Source organism: Falco naumanni, chromosome 2 (assembly GCF_017639655.2).
Source record: "Falco naumanni isolate bFalNau1 chromosome 2, bFalNau1.pat, whole genome shotgun sequence".
NCBI classification, from domain to species: Eukaryota; Metazoa; Chordata; class Aves; order Falconiformes; family Falconidae; genus Falco; species Falco naumanni.
In genome coordinates, this window is record NC_054055.1 from 27,364,906 (window position 1) to 27,389,614 (window position 24,709).

The 24,709-nt window shown below is 42.1% G+C and overlaps 2 protein-coding genes across 7 annotated transcripts in view; one reads left to right on the forward strand and one right to left on the reverse strand.

The window, feature by feature from the left end:
• CEP295 (centrosomal protein 295) overlaps positions 1-8,250 on the reverse strand; it is a 76,921-nt gene extending 68,671 nt beyond the window's left edge. The window contains exons 1-2 of one of the 3 annotated variants that reach the window (XM_040583662.1): positions 8,168-8,250; positions 7,711-7,791 (exon numbers count right to left, since the gene is read on the reverse strand). The gene's annotated coding sequence lies outside the window, so the exon portion shown is untranslated. Of the gene's footprint in view, positions 1-7,710; positions 7,980-8,167 lie in introns of those variants that run through there. The other 2 variants (XM_040583665.1, XM_040583664.1) reach the window with 2 other exon arrangements.
• Positions 8,251-8,549: 299 nt separating this feature from the next.
• The window catches only part of SMCO4 (single-pass membrane protein with coiled-coil domains 4), a 28,211-nt gene continuing 12,051 nt past the window's right edge, over positions 8,550-24,709 (forward strand). The window contains exons 1-3 of one of the 4 annotated variants that reach the window (XM_040583690.1): positions 8,668-8,755; positions 11,130-11,264; positions 20,700-20,771. Coding sequence is in view for 1 of the 4 variants with exons in the window: in XM_040583687.1 (XP_040439621.1) it covers positions 12,818-12,890 (73 nt within the window). In the remaining 3 variants the exon portion in view is untranslated. Of the gene's footprint in view, positions 8,756-11,129; positions 11,265-12,683; positions 12,891-20,699; positions 20,772-24,709 lie in introns of those variants that run through there. The other 3 variants (XM_040583689.1, XM_040583688.1, XM_040583687.1) reach the window with 3 other exon arrangements.

The following is a 24,709-nucleotide window of genomic DNA, read 5'->3' on the forward strand; positions in this document are numbered from 1 at the left end:
AACTCATCTAAAATTAATTTATTTTTATTTAACAATTTAACGGAGACAATTCTCATGCCACTCATCTCCCTGTCTGTCAAAAAAAGGAGATGCTTTTGTCCCACTTGGCATAAGGAAAACTTCTGTCCCGCTGGGAATAAAAAGAGCTTATTTCAACATTTTCACAGACTTAAAAAGATATTTCCCAACCAACTGTATCAAATAGACTACTGTGTCTCAGAGCTGTAAATACAGTTTGCAGATCTTGCACCTGGCTTTTGTTTAGAGTGATGGTAAGACATCCGTATAGGTAAGTCAAGTTTTCCATGACAACAGTGTGTACTGCTACATTTCTAGCTAGTGGTGGTTCTTGAAAACACAAGAATAAGAGAATACGGAAAGGGAACCTTACAGAGAAAAACAGCAAGAAACTGAAGAGGCAGAATTAGGTAATGCATAGAATAGCTGAGCTTGTTCAAGTAGGTAATTGTATTAGTATTGACTCAGTGTAACCATCTCTCTTTCATAAACGAATGCTTTGCATGACTGGTTTTCTATGTGTATACATGCATTGGATTTTTTCTTGCTATTGAATTTCATAGGAAAAAACCCCAACTACATAGGTGGAGGTGAAGAGAACTAATCCCTAATATTTTATACAAGAGGAAATACGAAACCTACATAGCAGTGAATCCAAATGTAACTAGAGATTATTTGAACTGCTAGGGTGCATAATCATGCTTATCTGCACTGGAAAAAGATCCAAAACCAGAACTCCAAATCTGAAGCCATCACAAACATACTATTGCAATAGCCCCACCTCTGACTGCGAGCTCCCATGTTCCAGTTTCAAAACAGAATTTCACGTCCACCTTACCTTTGTGGGATTGCTTCTGTAACCCCAGCTCAAGCTGAGTGGCACCGACTCATGAAAGTTATTAGACTGCAGGAGAAAGGGTAAGAGTATCTACCCCCTTCACTTCTTCACGACACCGCAAAAAAAAAAAAAAAAAAAAAAAAAGAAGCAATATGTATCTTTGCATTATAAATATAAAACCTTGGGGGAAAGAAAAGAAAGGTTATGAACTTGGCCTCTGGGATCCACAGGACTGAACTGATAAGAACATCCACAGATATAATATTAGATATTTTATCCACACAGACAATGTGGAAAAAGACTTTGGAACTGAGCCCAGAAAGAACTGCTGATACAAGACAAGCGTTCCTTATGCTTCTCCTAAAATCCCAAAGTCTGATATTAATAAATGAAAAGGTTTTTAGGCTGGAATTAAACTTGCATAGTTTTATGAGGGACAGGTTCAATTTGCATGAGAATATAACCCTCAGACTCTGCCCAAGTTCTTGAGACATGGTAGTTGGGAAGGTCTTTACAGTCAAGTTACAAACTTCTTTTCAGTAGCAGGTAAACAGGAACCAAAAATTCTCTTTTTATCCTGTAATATATGAAAATGTCTTAGAGTGACATCAGTAGTGATATTAGTGCAACCAGCCGATCTACAGCCAGAATCTACCCCACTCCTCCATCCAACTGTAAGCACAATCCCCTGACCCCTCCCTCCTGACGTAAACACATATATCCACTTTACAGTCCAAGCCTGACTGACCTCTCTTCCTAGGCCCCAAGCTGGCTCGTGAACAAGACATCCCTGCCAGCCACTCTGAAATCTTTACCCTCTCTAGCCACCAGCCCATTCAGTCCAACATCTCACTTTCGATGGTTTTCATGGAGGAAAACATAAATAACAGTAAAAAGTCCAGTTCTGCCCGGGCAAGTGAGGGTAATAAGGAAAATAAAACTTCCTAATTGCTTCAGGGAATCATCTGAAGTCCTGAGAAATGAGATGTACTTACAGACGTTGGCCTAATACAGAACTGCAAGTCCTATGAGCAAAGCAAGGACCACGGACACCATTCTGCTCACTATGCCATGACCCATGAAGGAAGGAAACGCTTCACAGATTCATAGTTCCCGAGACCACAAAGAACTGCCATGTGTCCAGCCCATAACCTCAGCACACAGGCTGTAAATTTCTTCCAGACAATTAATGCATATTTTGTAAAAAAGATATTAACTTCCACTTTTAAAAATCCTAAGTTATAACAATCTACCGTTTCCTTGTTAAGGCACCCTACTGTTTAATTATTTGCACAGATTGCATTATATTTCAAGGTTGAATGTATCCCATTCTGACTTAAAGCTTTTGGATTTTGCAATGTCATCAAATGTGAAGGCCCATCACAAAGAATTATAGTGACATCTATGTCAAAAAAGCACAGGACCCATCCCTCTGCTACACATGCTAAGCACAAAGCTGGATAATACTGCTGTGTGATTTTCTAATGTTATCTGGGGATACCTACGCTCCCTTTAATTATATTATTTAACTTCCAGTCACTGTAAGGTGATCATCAGGGAAGCAGGAGGAAGCAGAAGGCTCTGTTATGTGCCAGAAAGAATAAAGAACATGCTGTAAACAGTATCTACGTGCCAAATGCTACTGGATCTTTCCAACAGATCACTGAGCAGTCAACAGCTCTGGTCTGGAATTAGGCTGGCTGTTTAAAGTCCACAACTGAATCAGCCATTTGGATATACGGCTGCCATGATTTAGGACAAATATATAAGAGCCCACCGCACTAGTATGTTTATATACATTAGGGAGGCAAATTATCTGCTGCAAGTCACGGAACTGCACATTAACTTTTAAAACTAAAAGCTTTTTACACTTAAGTTTCTCCAAAACATTTTGTCCTCTAACACTGACGATAACATCAACAGCAACAGAAGTAGTTGATGGCTGGTGTGAGAATCTTAAAGGAAGTGTCAGTAAGTGTTTGCCAGTTAAGTATATTTTTATGTCAAGAAGAAAAAATAGAAAATGTCAAACTATACCTAAAAGTAACTACCCATGTGTAAGCTAATAGAACTAATTTGCATTTGATTCTTTGAAAGTCTCATCTCTTCCTTTAAATAGTCAACTTCCTTCAGTTCCTGAAAGATCAATAAGAGTTGAAAGCATTTGGTAACTTGCAGGAAGTTGCTCAGCACTGCACCATGGTGTTTACAGTGCAGATTTTGAAAGTCTGGCTGGTACCACATGTTCTTTAGAGAGAAAGACATCCCAAAGCAAAGAAAATCTTTTCTCAAGCATACATCTTCAGGGATTCACCGTAAGGTCATATAACTGTTAATATATTTATGATGATTGAATGTGAAAATGTTATATGTAGACATCAACTTTCAAAATGGTTGTGATTTAGAGAGCTGCAGGTGTTGCTTTTGTAAATTTCATATAGCTCACTGCCAAAAGAGGAGACAGCAAGAAAAATTATACGCAGATCTACTAAAGCATTTATATCAATAGTCTGTACAGAAGAAAGCTTTGTCAATGCCTGTGACTTATCTTTCCACTTCTGTAAAACATGGTACAGATGTAGCTGTCTAATCTGACTTTTAGTCACAATATTTAGTTACCCAAAAGATAAAGTATAATGTAAAACTATACATTTCTCCTCTTTCAGTCTTTCTCAGCTATGGAACTGTGAGCCTTTGAAAGCAGATGACATACTCAATTATTATCAAATAAATTTTTTATCTGTCATTTGATCACTTGTGACAGTGAATGAAAAGTAGAAAGACTACACGTGCACTACAGAATTAGCCTGAAAACCATAATAGTTATTGTAGTGTATCCAAAATACAAAATGTAAATTATCTGTCAGAAGTTTCTGAATAATATTTTTATGGTTTTCAGATAAGATCAGCCAAAGTTCTGGTGGTCACATTTTGCAATATCTTGCAGAATATTACACATCATGTCCTGCTGAAAAAGGAACTTTGAAGTCCAAGAGTCCTGCTGTAAACTGGAGTTCTAGGAAAAGAGGATAGTGTCTTTGTGTGTTTCAGTCTTAGCGTCAAATGTTCATAGATCAGAATTTCTCCTTTTGTAAATCAATATAATTTCACTGACTTCAATGGAGCTATGTCAAGTTAGTAGCAGCAGATGAATCCAGTCTTTTGTTTTCTACCACAATTCACATTTTCTTCTAAAGGTTATTTTAGGATCTACACTGAGTAAACCACTATGATTGTGAAACTGTTATCCAAAGTTCAGAAAAAAAAATAAAGAGCTCTGCAGGATGCTGACAGTACAAAGCACTTCTTTTACCTTGTCAATATGGACTGGCTTTCTGTTTGAAGAACTTACCTGATTGTTTGTAAAGTCAGAAGAAAGCAGTGTCATAATTTACTCTGACTTTCTGTATATATAGAGGTCATCACAATTTCTGGGCTCAATTCTTGTCTGAACTAGAGCAATTTTTTAAGGAAAGCATCCTGCCACAATTTAGACATGACTAGTATTGAAACTTTTTGAGACAAACTGGATGTATATGACTATCCCTCTTTATTTGCTTGCATGTTTTTAATCTAATTCTTAGTGTGAATATGTTGAGCTTCAACTTTAATCTGGGAGCCTGAAGAGTCTGTTCCTGAAATCTTGTTCCCCACATAGGTACTTCCAGGTCACAGCTGATTCGCTTCTTAAAGCACCTCTCTGACACACGTGTTCTACCACGGTTAGATTGAGCTCCAAAGGTCTCCTCTGCAGAAGAGAAAGCGTACTATAGCCTCTGGGACAGTTCAGTGAGTAACATCTATCATGAAGTCATCTCCAAGAATACAGATTAAGAGCCAGGTGGATTTCTCATTTTTCAGAGACTATCAAACCATGTTCAGACAGTAATAACTAATGGTCGCTTGTGTTCTGAGGTAGCTGCTGAAAGGCATTAGTTATCCATCACCTCAGGTACCATTATTACCAGGACAAAAAATTTCTGGGCCTTATCTTTCAGTACTGAAATTACTCAGAGTTTGTCTTTGACCTCACCAGCAACAACGAAGTCTCATAAGATGGAATTAATTTCACCCTGCTTTAAATGTCTAAATCCGATCTACTTCTTATGTACTTCTTATAGTCATAAAAGATAAATAGGCACTTCCATGGCACATCCCTCCCATCCCAAAGCTGACAGATGAATGTCACCTAGCTTGAGTGTTTCAGGTAACTGTACGGAAGATGTCCATGTTAAATCTCTCTATTTAACATGACAGAAAGAAGACTGTGATGGTGTGATTCAAGGGGAGGTCCCACAAGAGTATGGTATGAACAAGGAAAACAACAGACCAGAGTAAATCTGGGGAAAGTGTGGAACGGAAAATAAATCAAAGGCAGGCAAAGGAGCTCTTGAGAGGTAAAGAGGACATCAGTAAAACCCTGAGGTGGAGCTGCACAGAGGTGGGAAGTATTTGCAGTAGGAGTGCTGTGGCTCTGATACCCTTCGGAGAAAAAGAAGTCCAGAGCTGTCTGTGAGAGTCTATGTAAATCACAAATCCAAAGAGCCTTGGCAAGCAACGTTTGTTTATTATTATCAGGAAATATTTTGCTAGTTGGGAAAAATATTGTCTGGAAGATTTTGCCACTGTAAGTTCTCAGAGAAGGAAAAAATTCTCCAGGGAAAGTCCTTGTAGCGTATATGTATACACACCCGTACGATTACATTTTGTATTTGAACTTTGTAACTACCCACCACAGTTACTGCACTTCAATTACTATTTATGTGTGCTTTCTCTCCATACATACACATATGTAAAAACATATGTATATATTAAAAGACTAAGCTGCTACTGTCACAGAAGCAGGATACAACAAAAGGATAAAATACTGAATTTGGTAATAGAACTTCCCATCCTTTTACAGTACCACATAAAAAAAATCTATAAATTCTGAGCAGGTTTAAGGGGTGATTACTGCACACTGATAGCTCAACCCAAAAAGACTTTTTTTTCTAGATTAAAAATAAAATAATAGAGATTATAATATAATCCTGGCAGATTTTTACACCTACACCTAAAGGATGTGCAGGTTTATTAAAGAACACTGCAATGTCTTAAAACGTGAACTGAACCTTTTACTGAGCTGTACTGCAGACTCCACTGCTGCAATCAATACTCCAAACAGCCCTATTTTTCTTGGACAAAAAACATACATATATCTGACATTTGAGGAAGCCAGGTCAATAAATCAATAGCTAAACAAAAATGCACTTAATCATATCTATTCTGGACAGATGCAGATTGGAAAATCCTGCATGGCTCACGTATTGCCTTCTGCTTAAAGCTCAGAAATGAATCTGTTTTTCCTAAATGGCAATGTCCTGTTCCTAGAGCATTGCTGAAGCTAGAGTGATTACAGTAGCAATTAACTGTGTGCCAGCCAGCATTAGACAGTTACATTGCTCAAACTTATGTTCAGGTATAGTTTGTTGTTAGAGTACTTTAGCATAAACAGGTAATTTAATAACAAACAAATTACATACTTTGTAAATGTGGTTTTGGCCAGAGTAGAGTTAATTTTCTTCATAGTAGTGAATATGGAGCTATGTTTTGGATTCGTGCTGAAAACAACGTTGATAATTTAGGGATGTTTTAGTTACTGCTGAGCAGTGCTTAGGGTCAAGCCCTTTTCTGCTCTGTACCCCACTCCAGCAGTGGGGAGGCTGGGGTAGCACAGGGAGTTGGGAGGGGACGTGGCCAGGACAGCTGACCCCCACTGACCAAAGGGATGTTCCATACCGTATGACTCAGCATATAAAGCTGGGGGAAGAAGAAGGAAGGGGGGACGTGCGGAGCAATAGCATTTGTCTTCCTAAGTCCCCGTTCTATGTGACGGAGCCCAGCTGTCCTGGGGATGGCTGAGCACATGCCTGCCCATGGGAAGCTGGGAATTAATTCCTTGCTTTGTCTTGTTTGTGTGTGCATCTTTTGCTTTACCTATGAAACTGTCTTTATCTCAGCCCATGAGTTTTCTCACTTTTACTCTTCCAGTTCCCTCTCCCACCCTGCTGTGGGGGGAGTGAGTGAGCGGCTGCGTGGGGCTTAGTCACCGTCTGGGGTTAAACCATGACAGTAAGTGTAACAGCTTTACTGGAATACGCAGCAAAGATTCACATACTCGCTTTAACCTTAAATCCTCTGGGCTGCATTTTCTTACCTAGAGTCAGCCCAAAGAGGAACTTAATGTATATACATACTTTACCTCTCCTTAATGGTTTTAAGCGGTGACCATTGTAAGACATTTCTCATGGTGTAGCAGGTGATCATTAAACGTACATAATAGCTGTACTAAATGAGTATCGACAGCTCTAATGCCAAAAATTTCTATGTTCAAAGGTACGTTTGTGCACAGAATGGCTGCTATGTTTAAATGTGCTCCTTTACTTGACATTACTTCATAAAGCCCTTTGAGATAACCACAGTGCAAGAGATGTTTTAGAAAAACACAATTTTATTTCTTGTCTGCTTTAGCCCTAAGCGGTTCAGCATTATTTGAACATCAGCAACAGCACTTCTTTACGACTTCAAAGTCAGATTCTAACCTCAAATTGGCAGTGCACCTCGAGATTAAAAATCTGCCTGGCGCTGGAAGAAAAGGATGTTTTCAGCAGAAAGAGGAGCAATAGGAGGTAACAACACGACAGCCTAATATGACTCAATTAGAAGGCATATTAAGGTTACACTAAGGTGCCTGACAGGAATGCTCCTAGAGGAAACGCTTTAAGGGTGAGGAAAAGGACGACACCATTAAGCTTTAGGAAGAGTTTCGTAGCTGTTATTAACCTGGAAGAAGGGTGAGATTCCTCCCAACTGACCTTTTCAGCAAAAACCGTGGTGTCAGGCGCTCTGCAACCATGAAGCCCAGGTAGTATCTTTTATTTTCAACGTACGTAATCCTGAAAAGAAGAAAATGCAAACAGGAGTCTGAGGTCTTTCATTTTTTTACCAGTTACAGCTACTGCCAGTTTAGGAACACGGCGAGAGGGCTCCTCTCGGGAGGGGAGCGTGGTGGTGGAGCCGGCGCGAACCAGGGCCCCGGGGGGCGGCTCAGGTGCTCCGGGGTCCCGCCGGTAACAGCGAGGAGGGCCGGGGGCAGGGGGGTCCCTCGGCACCCCCAGCCCTCCTGCTGTCCCCAGACGGCCCCCGGCCCTGCAGGATGTGGAGACTCCTCTCCCTTTTCATTTCAGGCCCATTATCGCAGAGTTTGATCAACTCAACAAGCGCTGCCAGCCTGCGGATAGGCAAGAAGGCGACGGCTTGTGGTGATTTCACCTGTTCTGGCGTCCTCCTTGCTCGGTCGCCAATAAACGCCACACTGCGCGGCTGGGAGCAACGCCCCCCCGTCAGGGCGCTGCGCTGGGGCCGCCTGCGCGCCCCCTGCGCGGCCGAGGGGCTCCGGGCCGGGTGTCACTCACCCAACTTCGCGGCCACCCGGGGGTTCTCGGGCGGGCGCTGCCGGCCCCGCTGCGGACCGACAGCTGCCGCCGCGGCCGGGGCCCCCCAGCCCCCTCAGGGAGCTGCCCGCCGCCAGTGCGGGGCGGGCCGGGTCCCCCCGGCGGCGGGGAGCGCAGCCGCGGCTGCGGGCGGACCGGGGCGAGGCTCGGGGGCAGCGGGTCCCTCGGCGTGCGGCAGAGGGCGCCCCGCGTTCCGCCAGAGCGGGGCCGGGAGGAGCCTCCGGCGCGGCGCGGCGCGGCCGGGGAGGGAGCTGCCACGTCCTCTGCGCCGAGCGGCGAGGGAAGGCAGCCCGCGCCGCGGCCCCACGTGTGGCGGAGCGGGGAACTTGCCGGCGGCCGGCTCGGGCTCTGCCCGTCTCCCGCCGCTGCCCGTCCCTGCCCGTCTCTCGGGTGAGCGCAACTCCAAGTAAGGGCTGCGCGGCGGCCCGCTCCCGCCCGCTGTCCCGGGGGAGGCCGGCGGCGGCGGCGGGCTGGAGGCGCGGGGAAGGGGGTGGCGCGGAGCGCGGAGGGGGCGCGGGTCGAGCCCGCGGTAGCCCCGGGGGAGCCGCGGGGCAGCGGGCTCGGCTCCCGGGCGAGCCAACTTCCTGCGGACTTTGGCTCCGAGCGCTCCTTCCCGGGGCACTGGCAGTGCTCCGGCGGCCGGGGCGCCGCGGTGGGAACCGGAAAGTTTTACAAGCCGGTGTGCGGGCCGGCTGCCGCGGCGGAGCGCTGGCAGGCGAGCGTGGCTCTGCAGCGGGCGGGCGGGCGGGAGCCGCCGCCGCCGCCTCGGCGCGTGTGGCGAAGGGGGCGGCGGGCGGCTCGGGGCGCCCTCCCGGCGTCTCTCCGTGGGGGGGCCTGGCCCGGCCCGGCTGGCGGGCGGCACCGGGCCCTGAGGCGCAGCCGGCGGGGGCAGAGACCCGGGCCCCGGCGCCGCGGGCGGGAGCTCAGGTGTGCCGCGGCGGGGCGGGCGGCGCGCCGCCGGGCCCCCCAGAAGCGCTGCCGGGAGATTCGTGAGGAAAATAACTCTCCCAAAGACTCGCAAAGACTTTGAGGTTTCATGGGTTTGCGCTTCTCCCCGCCTTGATTTCGGTTTCCCAGTCGCGAGTACAATTGTGCTGGGAAACGACCGAGACGTGTGGTTAAGCAGCCTATTGGGGAAAAAATAATCTTAGGAAAGCATTAAAAGGTGACCCAGGAAAAAAAATCAAGATAATCTGCTCTGAATGTAAAATTGTGGCTTTTCTCTCTTTTTTTGAAAGCGTCGTGCCTTCGTTTGTGTGTGTTTTGTCTGTGCAGTGTGCTGACCTGCGTTCGGTCTGTAGTTTCTTGGTTCTTTTTATTGTTCGTTACCTTAAAAAAAAAATAAATTAAAAATTCTGTAATGTTTCTAAACCGGTTATGGTTCAAACCTCCTGTTAAAGCAGTAGAGAAAATAGATGTTCTTGTGTTGCAGAGATTTCCATTCCAAGGTACTGGTCCTGCCTGCAATTTGTGTGAGCTTTTTTTATCTGTCCGTGTGGTTCCACTCCGGGCTGAGACCTCCTGAGGTTTCCGTGTTTCAATTTTTAAAATTTGATTGTCAGTTATTTTTAACTTTGTTAAAAATTTCCTCTTTTAAATGAACCAGAAGTCTTGTAGGAATTCCCTGATGCCCAGTTAAAAAAAAAAAAAAGTGAAATGAGTTTCTCATTAGTACATCTTTAATAACTTTTTGCTCTCCCTCTCTCTCTTAACTGCCTTTTAGTGGTGTATTTATAACATACCGACCTCCTAGATTGAAGTTAAGAAGACAGCTGATTTTAGATAGTTCTCAACCTTTGTAGGTAGAAATTTCACTGATCTTTGTCACATACATGAACTGCTCCTTGTCACAGCAGTTTTAGCTGCTGTTCTCCCTCATGCTTTGTGGGAAACCTAGAAAGGACATCTCCCAACGGTTTTGGGTGCAGCTGTCAAACACCCCTTACAGCGTGGGAAACTCTGGGAACTGCCTGTTTCTTTAGTGCTTTTTTTCAGCATGGGCTTGCACAGGTCTCTTACTTCTGCTCCTTGAGGGTGTTGGCAGAGCTGCAGGATGATAGAGAAGAGCATGGATGGCACTGGCAGGCTTAGATAAAGACACGTCATTTACAGAGCTGGGCATCTTCAGACATTGCCAGGGTGGACATCGGAAAGCCCTCCTTCTAGGGAGTCCTTAGCATGCCTAACACCCTTCCAGAACGGGATTGGTGTTCACGGACCGATGGCACTGCTTTGTGCGAGACATACGATATTTAGCAGTGGCCGCATGCCCACACCTCCTCTCAATGGAATACCACCTGAGCTTTGAAGCGACTCCAGAGCATCAGGCTTGGGTGGAAATTGCCCTGTGTGAGGTGTCAGCCCTCAGTCATGCTCCCTAGCTGACCACTGGTTCATTGCTGCTTTTTTGGAGGGGTGTGTCTAACAGTGAGAGAGTGGACTGTATGCTCACTGGTCACTGTTCTATGCTATATATATATATCACCATATGCTAGCAAAATAATCTCAGTGGCTTTTTTTTTTTAAAGGTAATTGTGTTTTTCCATGCATTAATTAGACAGTGATAGCTTTTGCAGATAGCTTTTGCATATATGTAAGATATACACACCGATTAGGTGATATGAGCTGGCTTATGGAATGGTAGACGGGCTATACACTAAATCTTGTGGCCATGGCACTTTATGTGTAACGTAATGAATGCAGTTTCCCTGTTCGTTTTTGGTTCAAGTTTTCCTCCTTCAGTATCTTTCTCCCTTGCCTGTTACTTTGAAGCCCAGCAGGGCTTGTCCCGATGGTGTGTGCACTACCAAGAAGCAGTGGTGTAGAGGAGCTGAAAGAATTTCCCTGTGTCACAGGAGACCTGCCCTGATTCAGCAGGTAGCACTGCTGTCATGGGGACTGCACTCAAGAGAGAGGTACATTGATCTTTTACAGTGATATCAGGCTTTGAGGGAACTGAGCACTAATTCTTTCTGCTGAATTGGGCTGGTTTTTGCTTTTACTGTTACGGCTGTGACCCAGCTACTCCCAAAGCCCTTTGAGAATGGATCTAGCATCTCTTTTTGGTCCATGTGTTCCAGAATACAATTATCTCTGTCATGCACCGCAAGAAGCGTCGTCTATGGGTGGATTAATGTCCGTGATGTCCAAAAGCAATTTGTGTTGCATGCCAATCTCAATTTCTGGTTTTTGAGTAATTATGGAAATCCTGTCATTCTTGGAGAAAAGTCCCACAAAGAGATCTTGGCTGTTGTCTTCTCTGGAAATATCCCCTAAGGCTGATTGCTGTAGTGGGCCACCAGAGCAACGGCAGCACTGCTCTGTAAGACCACAAGTTCTGTAACCAGGTGGCCTTTTTTTTTTTTTTCACAAGGTAAGAGATCTGAGGGGTCTTCATGATTGTGCTGTTCTGTGTTGCTCCTGTTTTGTTTTGTGTTTTTAATTATTGCAGTGTCAGCTTTCCAGTAAGTGCTCTGTAAAGCTGAGAAGTTACCTTCCTTTCTGCCCATTATGGGAAAGTTACGTTGACAGATGTGGGCTCTGTGAGGATTTGCTGAGCTCTTAATCCTGTTTGTGGCTAATAGGCCATGCTAATGTGGAAGAGCATCTCTTTCAGTATATAAAGGTCTTAACTGCTTGCTACCTTAGGGAAATGTGCTATTAAAATGCTTTAATTGTCTTAGCAGTAGTGGTAGGGCATGAGGTTGTGGATGTAAAACTCTACCTCCTGCCACTTTTTTTTTTTTTGAGAGAGATGTTACTGTTAAAGACAAACCCTAAAGTAATTGCTGTGGACAATACAGGAAGTAGACTTTGTGTGTTGAAGGTGGCATACAGCCAGAGATCAGAGATTTGTGAGCCTATTAGGCACCCATGTAACTTGAGGGGATGAGAATGTGTGATAATATTCTTTTTCTTGTCTTTCATCCTACTCCATCCTGCTTCGTTTGATTTCTTCTACACCATTTTTAGTTGCAAAGTAGTCACTTTCTCTCTTTAAAATGCGAGCTCTGTGCTTTTAGATGTCAATGTGCCTGGAAGTTTCTGTCCACTTTTGTCATTAGAAGTCTTGTAGAATTTCTTGAAGCATAGGGCATGCCCTAATCAAATTATTTGGTATTAAAATTCTGGAAGTATAAGCATGATTTTGAGTGTATTAGCAACTTGGCAGAGACATTTCTGTCTAGTCTGTCAGTATGCTGGTCAAAACTTACTCTAAGTAAGTAGTGTGCCGTGATAGGACTTTCCCTTGCAGTTTCATTTGAGTGTAGAAAACACTGCTTTCCACCCTGTATAATTAATGTATGCTATTTAAGCAGCTACTTTGTTGAAGATGAGGGCTATATTCTTGGGATCAAAGGAGTTACATTGTGTAGTTTGCTGGTGAGATTCTAAAAAGCTTCAGATCAAAGTTCATGTTTGCTAATAAGAATATTGAGGGCATGTGCAAGATAGGGACCTTAGTTCCATGTTAACAAAGTGTTTGTTGGGGGATGTTAATCAAACCAGAATGGGCTGGGTTTGTAGATGGGAGACAAAGGGTAAGTGAATCGTGACATTGACGCAGTATGCAAGACACTTGATTTTTAGGTTTCTCTTGAGCAGAGGTTGCTAACGTTGCCGAAATACTTGTATTTCCCCCTTTATATCAAGTACTGTCTGTAACAGCTGCAAGGGAAGGCTGCTTCTGTGATCATGATGTCTTCTTTCTGTAATTGGCTTATAAAAATTAGACGCAATAATAGGGAAACTCAGTGAAAGTGTCAGTTTTGAGGAATTCTTTTTTTTCCTTATACATGTGGTAACAGTCATGCTGGGCTTTTCTCAGGCCTTTGCAGGTGCCTGGGGACTTCCTGAGGTAAAGGGACTTAGAAGAGGAGTCTGCTTGCCTGCAGGGTGGGTGGATTCTGGCCCACTCGGGTGGGTATTGACTTTCTGCATTATGGCCCAAGGTCGGAGGAGATGAGTGTACCAGGTTTTGTGAAACGGCCAGATGTGGCGGCAGCAGGAATACTGAAACTCATTATAGGACTTAGCAATGCCTGTGAACCAGGCTAGAATGTGAGCTCGTGACTGGTGCCTTAAGCCTTAGTGCCAGCTAGCCTCTTATCTGCTCCCTTTCATGATTTTTATTTTATCTTGTTTGGATTGCACATGTTTTCCATTAGGCTTTTTCTAATGATCCTTTTCTTTGCACTATAGTTATCTGTATTTTTCTTTCCTTTTTACCCCCAGCTGTTCTTTTTGAGTTTGTCTGATATTTTTTTTTATTATTATTGCATATTTAGATTTTTCTTCTTTGGTGCCCCCCCACATTGTTTACATTTGGTGTTTTATTCATCTTCTTATATTTTTCCTCTTTTAACTCTTACCCTTGGAGGAACCAGTTTTACTCTTGGAGACCAGCCCTTTCTTATTGATTGCCAGCTGCTTTTATTGAAACTAATTTGCATTCTCAGCTCTTATTGTGCTAGACAGAGGACTAGTGATTTTGAGTAAAGCTCTTTCCCCAAAGGCTTTACTCAGAAATTGTCTCTGTATTTCACAAGAAGAGTGGAAAATAAAGAGCAGCATCAGCGCAAAAGCTGCTTCTGCCTAAACCAATGTGTTTGTGTCTTTGTCACATGAAGAGTAGAAATGTGGCCTGCCCTGCTGCAGGCACAAATGACTTCTCCAAGCTGAAATGAGCTGGTGCAGTGAAGGGAGTGCAGAATGATGTGGCCTTGTATTTACTTATGTGGGCACCCCTTAGACTCAGGCAGTAACACACCCAATCCATTTTGATTGGAATTGTGTATTGCCTTGGTACTTTTGTTTACAAGCACTTCTGTAGCTGTGGTTTTCTGGTTTTGGGGTGTTTTGTGGCCATAGGCAGCTCTAAAAAAATTTATTAAGAGTAAAGATGTACTACGCTTAAAGAGTTGAAGAGCTGTGGCTTTGTGATGGTAAACTCGGAAAAAAAATTGGAGCAGATGCCGGGGGGGGGGGGGGGGGGGGGGGGGGGGGCTTTAATGCTTGAAGTACTGTCTGCCTTCACATATACTGTTCAATAAGGGTCTTTAATAAGGCTCCTTGAGCCCTATAATTGCTAAATATAAAACCCCCCTTGTGTTCAGGCCATGCTGATTTTGGGCTTTGTATCGTGCTAGAGGTATGGATAAATTATGATTTGGATGTACGAAACCTCAGGGTGTATATCCATCTCCTTCTCAGGCTTCTCAGACTGCTTTCTGTTTATAAATTGGTCTCACTGCTTTTTCACAGTTTGGTGTTGTTTGATACCTTGGCTTTGTTTGTATATTTGGAAATGAGTTCTCTGACCATGGTGCAGTGTTTAGTATCAGGTCTGGAGAGGAGGTGTGTATAAATCTGTTATTGAAACTCACTGCTTTGCCTCAATGCGTTTGTTCCTAGCATAGCTGCTTACTGGTAGTTTGATGTCAATAGTGTCTTACATTTTATATAGCATCATTGCATCGTGAAAGATCTTGTGCTTGACTTTGACACACAACTAGAAGGATGACAAAAAACAAAAAAAGGAATAGTTTAGGGGAAGCTGCAGAATACGGCTTTTAGCTGTAAAAGTGCACCCTCAAACATAGCTTAGGTACATGGCTGTCATGATACAAATAAGATTCAAGATCCCAGAGCCTTTTATTAGGCCTTTCTGGTGCCAGCATAAAAGGTGGCTCTGAGCCTGCATGCACCCATGCCACAAAAAGGTTCAAGGAATTCACCTGTAGTTGGTGGTTTTTGCAGAGTTAAGTCTGTTAGAAACCAATACACCTGCTGTGCTGTGTCTTGCCACCACCCCACCACCCCCACCGTCACAGTGCAGCCCACTTTGGATGGGAGAGCATACAGTTAAACTCCAGCATCATTGGGGACAGAAACTAAAGGATAAACATCCGTCCTAAGTGGCTTGAAGGGTTTAGGTGGCGATACAGCATAGCATCAGAAAAAAAACAGTTTACTGAATTGATAACTGTTTAAAGGAGTGGTTTGTAGTTGTGCTATTATGATCTATGAACTATGTTTGAAGGCTTGGAGACTTTGGAGTTACTTGTGATGAAGGACTTTAGCATGGAGGAAAGGGTTGCGGGTCAGCTTCTTTGCCTAAATGTTTGGTTTTGATACTGTTATTCAGAAGTCTTGATGCTGAATTAAGATGATTTCAGTCTGTAGAGCAAGTCTTAGCCAGTTTCCCTCCATTGTTCAAATCTTTCCCATAGTGGTGAGAGAAATACTTAACAGCATAGGAAACAGTGTCTGTACAAGTAGGATTTGCTCTGAAGTGTGATTGCCTGAACTGTTTCTAAGTCTTTTATGTTTCTAGAAGTTGAAGCGGATTGATTTCTTTCTGTTGGTGTATTATTTAGCATGTTAACTCACTGTACAGTGATCTCCAGGAAACAGGCTTTTTTTTTTTTTTTTTTTTTTTTTAATGACATTATAAATTGGGGAAGAGAAAGGGAAATATTTGTATACAGTCATATACAGTCATTTAATTGTTTATTCCATGTCTTCCAGCTATAGCACTGCCTTCCTGAGTGGGAGAAAGTGAGACCTTTCTGTTCTGTGTCCAAACAGAACAAAATGCAGAAACTAATGGTAGAAGTAGGCATGAGAATCCATTTGCATTTTCAAATCCTTGCCTTTGTTAAATAACGGGATAGGTTATTACTATTGAGCATGATGATTTTTTTAAAAAGGAAAGTTACTAAATTTAGTGTGTACTTAAGGGGGAGCAAGAGGAGATTCAAACACTCTAAAAAACCTCTAGGAGTAAAACTTTGGAGCAAATTTAGTAAGAAGCAGAAATATTCAAGTTGGTCTGTATGTCTTAACATTGATCTCTTCCTGGACTAATTATGCCCCTTGTAACACAGATGGGGTGGAGCTATAGAATGCCTTGCAGACTGACCTACACTCCTCTGGCCACGCTCTCAATTAAGACAGGAGTTGGATCTTCTCTGTAAGCCTTCTAGCTTTGTTATTGCAGTGCTGGGCTCAATTTAAAATGCAGTACTGAGAGACTGGCCTTTTTTAGCTTAGGCACAGCACCAGTCTAACTAATCATCACAGCTTTGGAACTGGAGCTGGTTTGCATCTTGTCTCTGAACAGAAGTGAGGTAGATTGGGTCTGCTTGTGGTATACACCACCCCATCATGCCCCATGACTAGTTCTGGTAAATCAAAGCTGTTTTTCATGTTCCTTTCCTCATCCTCTGTATGTGTTCCTGAGATGCCCAGCTTCCAGTGGGAGGTTTGTCACAGCTATCCTTTGTGACTTTGAAAAACTTCAGTGGGGCTTTGGGAGGAATGGTGGTGTTATTTGGGGTGGTTTGGGTTTTTTTGTGGTGGTGGTGTTATTTGGTTTGGGGTTTTTGGAAGAAGGTACCTGTGCACTTGATGCTTAAACTTTTAATATCTGGATGTGTTTTCTTGATAAAGATTAGTTTTCTAGTGCTTCTCACAATGCTAAAAAGAACCCACTGGCCCCTGAAGCTTTTCTGCTTAATGCACTTCCTTGACCTTTTCAACCACATCGTGCTTTTGCAAGGCTATTAACCTGGATGTTTTACATATCCCATGTTGCTGAACTAAATGACAGTTTTGGGGTTTTGAGAGGTACAAGCTTTGATGATAAATGCACATTTTTTCCCTGTGTAACTTCATCTTTATAGTCTGTGCTTGGCACTCCTGAAGGAGAAATTCAGTGCGAAGAGAGAGATCTTCTGACAGTTTCGGCGTTAGAAACCTTAGAAGTTCAGGAGAGGAAGAATTAAAGGAAAAAGCTGCTGTGTGCAGAGCCTGAAGAATTAACATTAGTCCCTTTTTCATACACTGTAAGCAAAGAGGTGACTGGAGGAAGAAATCTTTCCCATGGTACTAGCAGAGAAGCAGAGACAGTTTGAGAGCCAGCTAAGGCCCCACAAGCAGCAGAAGCCTATTACACTGCAGGAACTTTCTGAGCTGTGATCATTGTTCTAAAACACGGTTTAAGAAACAGTCAACAAAACATGTTTTCCAGGGCTTGAAAAGACTTCCAGTTGGTGATTCTTCTTCATCTGTAAGCTTCAAATGTATTTGATAATCCCCATATAATGCAATTCAAAAGTATTTTTAAGCTTAACCATATTTTAATCAAAAAGAGGCATCGTGGCAGGATAGTCCACATTTCATGTTTGCTGAACAATGTAAACTATCTGGATAAATGACTGAAAACTTTGTTATATGGTGTTTATTTGCTGGTGTCTTTTGTACCAAATTGTAATTGTTGATTTTTATTTTTGTGTGTGTGAAGTGAATGGGTATTATTTTTTTCTGAATATTTTCATTCTGTGAATGTGTTTATTCGTTGTGTGAAAATAATATGCTGTGTTACTAAAAATACAGAAAATTTAGGTTGTAGGCATATATTGTGATGTCATTGGTTTTTTTCCTTTACAGTAGCTGCTTGAAGGTTTGTTAATCTTGAGAAGGGATATAGTTGCTTTCCAAAATAAGTACTATTCATGAAAGTTTATTTCAAGTTACCTACAGGAGAGTGAACGTGCAAGGAGGGAGTATAAAATGTTTTCTTTGGAACATACCTTTGCTAAGTATATTTTTTAAGGTTGCTAATCTGTTTCCTGCCTAGGAAACGAAGGAAGTCAAAGAGAGAAGGAGATTATGGACAGATGTGTTACTTCATTGTGGCTTTTCTATCACTTCCATCTCCTACGCAGTTACAAGCTCTGCAGGAAAGGGATATGCAACTTCAGTTGAAAACTTTCAGGTTTCCTGTTTCTCTGAGCAAGCTAGTTTCTGGCTGAGCCAGTTAACTTTTACTGCTGGGCCATCTCTCTGTATTTTCCCTTGTCCTGGAAAACTTGTGTTCTCCGCTGTTCTGACCACCCTGGATAAGTGGAGAACTCTTCCCTCTAGACTCACAATACCAGCAGTGTAGCAGCATCAGCTATGTGCAAGTCCCTTTGAATTCTCCTGTCAGTTGTATTTCTTGTGAATAAAGTGTTGCTGTTACAGAATTCCAGGGAGCCCTGAATATAAACGTATCAATTATGTGTCAACACAAACAGCATCTGTCGTTGAAATTGGGTATCATTTATTTGGCATCAGCATAGCAAAGATCTGGCTGACAGCCAGAGTAAAATATTTCAGCAGAAACTGCTGCAACAGGAGCCATCTCTGAAGTAATTCTCTGAAATTCAGGTGCTCTAACATCAGCTTCTAATAAATTCTTGACTTTAGGGACCTTAAGCAAAAAGGCTTTCAGCTTCCACATTTTTGTCTGCTTTTATTTCTTTTTAATGTCCAAATTTTTTTTTGTTGTTCCTGCTCTCTGAAGAGATACATACAAGGTTCTGGGATGTATATATCCTGTGATTTAATATCCTTTTTCGGTTTTATATTTCATATTACAACACTTGTTTATGTAAAAATTCCAAATGAATGCAATCAGTGATGGATTCTTTGGGGAAACTTTGCTTAACTGTGAAAGAGGCAAGGTTTTCAAAATAGCAGAATAAGAAATTATATCCCATTTCTCATAAAATATATGTAGGTTTTTGGTTCATTTTTTGATATGTTTAATTTTTTTTCCCTTCTGATTAACTTAGTCTCTCTAATCTTCCTCACTTAGGCCTTATCTAAGTAAGTTTCACATTTCCAGAGTAATTTCAGAAAGTTAGGAGACCTTGAGTCCATATGACACTCCATTTGTCCACGGGCATAATTGCCATGGTTCAGTAAATATTTTAGAGTACATGTGGGCAATCGGAAGCTCAGATCACTTTGCTTTTATGAATGATCCTTATCATACTTGAAGGAGATAAAGAAGCAACTCTTCTGTTTAATGGTATAGCTTGTCATAGTCAGCTGGTTGATTCCAATACCTTTTTAAAAATTAAAATGGGAAGATCAGAGTTGAAAAGCAGAAAGATCTGGGGTCATGTAACATATCCAAGTGTTTACCGTGTCTGTTCACTGACTAGACTCTGAACAGTCCCCATCATTTCATCAAATTAAAGTTTTTCACTTGTGCGGTAAAGAAACTCCTTTCTAGGAGAGTGTTAAGAACAATACAGAGGTAAAAGTAGTTGGGAGAAAATATGCGTTGGATTTTCAGTGCTGGGAGAAAAGCTTGTAGAATAAGATGAATTGTGGGGTTTTTAAGGGGTTTGGTTTTTTCGGTGTTTTTTGTTTTGTTGTTGTTGTTTTTTGTTTTGTGTTGTTTTCCCCTGAGGTTTGAAGTCCTGTGAAGTTCAGTTTCTCAGAGGGGAGAGAACAGTGAAAGGGAGGGAAGTCTGTCATATTGTTTGCATTTTAAATGGGTTGCTTTCTGTTTGAGTAGAAAAGAAATAGTAAATTTGGATTAACCCTTGACTTCATACTCTCAAATCACAAATTTAGAGTTAAGTAATGAAACCTCTTTAGGAAAACAAATGCTACCTTTACCAAGCTCAGTTTAGTCAAGAGGTCAGCTTTGTTGCTGCTTTGGCATAGCTTGAATTTAATGATTAACCTCATAGTGACTGTTCGTGTAAGTTCTGGCTTTCTGTCTGGTATTTTATATAAGCATAAGCCAAGATGGTAACAGAATGCTGTAGTAGAGTGTATGTGCTATTTGGGGAAAAATCTCTTTCCAAATCCTATATGCAGTATGCATCAGCCCCAGTGAAACCAAGAGAAGCCCATTAAGGAATCCGATTAGCTGTCTGCTCTCTAGATTAGTTAAAATCTCTGTCCAGTGTGGTAATCAGTGATGTCTAACTGGTAAGCTTATCTGGTAATAGTGCTGTCGCCTTTTATACAGGTGCCTTCTCTTGCAGTTCTGCCAGGCATGTGTATTCATTTCAGCCACGTATACCATTGAGCGTTGAAGTGATAGCCTGTAATAAATTTTAAAATCCTCTTCAGTGCTGAACCTGGCACTGTCTTGTTCTGTTGTGTCGCCCTTCCATTCAGCAGATTTCCTTGTGAGATCTTGAAGTGTCATGTAAGCAGTAGGTACAAGAGGAGGGAGAGTACGCTTTGTGTGAAAGCAGCACTGAAAAGTGCAGCATTAGGTTCAAAGCGAAGTATTGTCAGGTGCTAGTCAGTGTGCCTGCTCCAGCAGTAATCATCTCTGTAATTTTCTGCAGGTTAAAAAAAAAAAAAATTATATAATTTTGGGAAGTAAATATGAAAAAGCTTTCAAAAGTAGCTTTAGTTAATGTAATAGCCTGTAAAGTCTGCATTTTTCTTGTTAAAATGGGGAATGTGAGGAAAAGCAATTCTAATGCCAGCAGGTTTTGACGTATTTGTCTCCCTAAAATATGGATCTGCTATCCGTTCCATATCCATAGATGTTCATGTCCATGGAGAGGCCTGGATGAAATCTGTAGAGCACTGTAGCAGCAACTGAGGCAAGTTGCCAGGTGAGAACTGAACTTCTCAGCAGCTCTTGCCACATGTACGTAGTCCTGTATCTTTTGAAGGAGTCTTCTGTTGGTGGTTGTTGCTTCCCATCAGTGTGTGTTCATCTTCCATCTTTCCTTTCACTTGAAGGAGGTGAATTTTGACCGCAGCTGTCCTAATGGTTGGGGTTTTTTAATGCTGTACACTTACTGCTCTTGGGTTCCATCATGTTACTGTGATCTTAATTAGTACTTTCTACCTTTTTTTGTATTTCATTCTAAACTTACTATTCTGAAATATATTAATAGTGTGTCAATAGAGGTTTTTGAACAACTTTGACCTGTTGCTAGCACCCTTAGTTGATTGATACTTTACTGTGCCCTCAAGAAAAGTAAGATGGTACATGTGGTACAGTACGGTAGATAAAAGGCTGTGCTTCTCCCTTCCCCTCTTCAAAAATCTCCTTTGTGATTTTAGTTCTAGTTTCAAGGCTCAGTTAATTCCTGGGAAAAAAAAATCTCACTTCTCTGTTGGACAGAGGGGTAAGCAATGGTTGATGGCCTGTATCATAGGAGAAGTAAGTAGATCTAGATATCTTCTGATATCTCTAGCCCTTTGTAGGAAAAAGATGGTTCTCGGAGTCCTGTGGAGGTCGTGTATCCTGTCCTTGTCTCCAAATGCACAGAATGTGCTTGTTGATTCTCTTGATTTTTGGAGAGCCCATGGTCTACAGTGCATTACACTTGGCTTGATGCAGAATATTTAGGTTCTGGGCATGTTAGCAAGAAGCTCTGTTAAACCACTGCCTGGTTTTCTGTACAGATATTTGGTTTATTTGCCTCTCTGTTGAACTTCCATCCCTTTTCTTAGTCATCCCTCTTCCTCCCAGTTCAAATTATTGCCAGTTTTTGAGGAAAATAACATTTTCCTTTTCCTTTACATTTGCATCAGAAATTCAAAGGACGGAATGCCCCTTCACCACTCCTAGGAGTGAAGTGCTATTTTATAGTACCTTCAGATTAAATATTTGGGTTGCTGAATCTACTTCTGGCACCAGAGCTCTTGTATTGAGGAAAAGCCCGTTTGGAGCAGTGTTTGCAAACCCGTTTCAGTACATCTTGCTATTACCAAGTTGTTACTGCAACCTTGTATAAGTCAGTCTCCATCCACTTAACTCCAGGACAACTTTGGTGATTAATATTTATATAAAAGCTTTCATGTTTCCACAGTGAAACTGTCTCACTCTCAAAAGGAAAGGTGGCTTTTTCCCTGTTGACTCAGTGCAAAAAATCTTGCAAGGGCTTTCAGCAGCACTGCATCTGAGATAGGCATCAGCAGAAAAACTAGGGTCATCTGTAATCTGGTATTTCATTTTGTGAAATTGCCTACTCTGAGAGAAATAAAACATTTACATGTATATTAACCAGTGTTTGCCAGCTCTTGGAATAAAGCCAGTTCTCCCAGGGCCAAACAAATGCTCTGAGTGAATGAGTAATAATCTGCTATTGTCACTCCTAATTTATGGATGGGTAGATAGAGCAATGTTTGCCATTTTTAAGTTGTCCTGTTGGCTTGAAAGACTAAAAATCATGATTAGCTATTGGCTTGGAGTATGTATAGCATGTCTGTTTATAGCTGATTTACTCAATATAGTAAGTTGCTACCGCAGAAGTTCAAGACCTCCCCACATGATAAAAAGTAATTGTGGAAGAGGATGAGAACACGTGAAGGTTGCAGATGTTTTGGGGCAATAATTTGGAAGCTGCAGCCAGAGGCTGAAAAAGGTATATGGCACTTTCTCTTTCTTAAATGACATGCAAGGTCCCTGTGCCTCATTTATTTTTTGAGGAAGTCAGTCATCAACTCTCTCATGCTATACAAAGTTAGAAATGTGTGGATTCTGGAGATAATGGCTGTATTGAACTTTTGTTGTTGATAAGTAAGAGGAGGGCATAATACTGAGTAACTTACAGTGATGTTTTTCTGTGTTGCTGAGCCTTTTCATTTGTTTAATTTTTCAACAAACGCAGTTAAAAACAGTTTTGAAAACTTCTATGCAGTTATGAGCATGCTTTTCTTGTGAAGTTAATAACAGTCTTGGCAAGACTGGGATGAATAAAAACAGCAGCAAGACTTTCTTCTCTTGGGAAAGATGTGTGCTTTTAATGGGAGCACTTAAAATCCTACCCCTATAAAGCCCATGTTAAATACTGCAGAGAGGCAAATAGCACAGCATTGCTCTGGAGTAGGAGTCTGAGACATCAAGAATCAGCCTTGAGATGAAATTGTCCTCAGAATGTCCTGTGGAGTCTTTATGAGATCTCCTGGCCGGTTGTGGAGGAGTGTGCTATACCACACCTAAATACACAGATAGGAGATGGATGAGAAGTACGAACCTCACTTGTCAGGCACTAAGAGTAAATAAACACAGTGCAGAGGTGAGACCGATCATTGATGCCTGTCCTCTTGGATGGATTGACTCTTCCATCAACTTCTTTCAGTCTCGGTCTTTATTTAACTTCCATGCAGCTTTTCTTCTGTGCAATGTTTTCTCTTTCCTTTTGTTTAACTTTTCTTACTCACTAAGGGGGCTTTCCTACTCTTTCCATCTGAGCTTCATTATCTCACTCACCTACTTGTGCTGCATCACAATTATATTTTTTTTTTTCTTTTCCCCCGCTGCATTAAAATTCCTGTTTGTGATCTTGGTAAATGAAATAACAGCAAGAGCGGTTGGTGTTGATGTAGATACCAGGATGTCCACAGCCCAGGATGCAGCCATTAATATTCTGTCTGTAAGCTGTGGAAGACAGACTCTGAAGAGATGCCTAAGGACATGGTTCGTCAGCCCCTCTGAAAGGTCAGACACAGGACTTAACTTCCGTACAGTGCAGCCTTAGCTGCCACCTGGTGTTCACAGGCACTTTGCTAAGATTAAAAACTAATATATCTCTGTTTTGAGAGAAGGTCAAATAATACGTGATCCAAACTCTATGTCTACTGGATCACGGGCAGGCACCTTTAAACAGCCATTCCTTGCACACCCACGGTTCCCAAACCGTCTGTGGGCCCCAGCACTGACTTGACTTCCACTGTTACAGGTTCAGGGTACAATTTGAAGTGGTTTGATTGTTCAGTGCCTGCTGTTGCACTGACAAGAAGGATCTACTAAATACACAAGAAGACATAACTATCAAATGTGGCTGATGTGAACAATGAAGGAAGAGCCGGTCAGCAGCATCTTAATAAAAATGGGCGGTGGGGGGAGAACCAACCACCACAAAACCAAAAGCCCCCCCCTGCCCCAAAGACAAAAAAACCCACAAAGACAAAAAAACCCCAAACACAACTAACCCGCCCACTCCCTTGGAGCAATGTTTCTCGAAATTGCTCTAAAATATGAAACTATTAAGATTAATCTGAATTAATCTATACAAAGTAAGAAAGATACCTGCTTAGATCTCAACAGCAGCAGGTGCTTGCAGTATTATAAATAGAAAGCAATACAAATTGAGGTGCTTATTAAATTTGCCTTTATGATGCTTTGAAGAATTGCAGTGGAGCAGACAAGAAAAATTACCAGAGGCTCTGGAATAGAAGGGTGACTTAAATAGCTGTGCTAAGGAAATGGAACTTAAACAAGAATAAGTGATAGACTAGTTCAAAAAAAGGTTATCCAACAGTGATTTGTCTCTAGCATGAAGAGGTAGGTTGGGAGCTTTGGAGGGATGTGATTGAACAGGTGAGGGCTTAATTTCTTAGGTCAGTTTTACTATAGTATTGAATTTTAACGTCTTTTCCAGGAGATTGCACTGTAATCCTTTCTAGCACTTAACTTTTCTCAAGTTTTTCCTTGTTTCCCTTTCCCCCTTCCCATAGCTGACAAAAACTAATTCTGCAGGAAATGTTCATGTTTAGGAAATGGACTTGTTCAGAATTTTTGCTGCCTTTTTGAGTA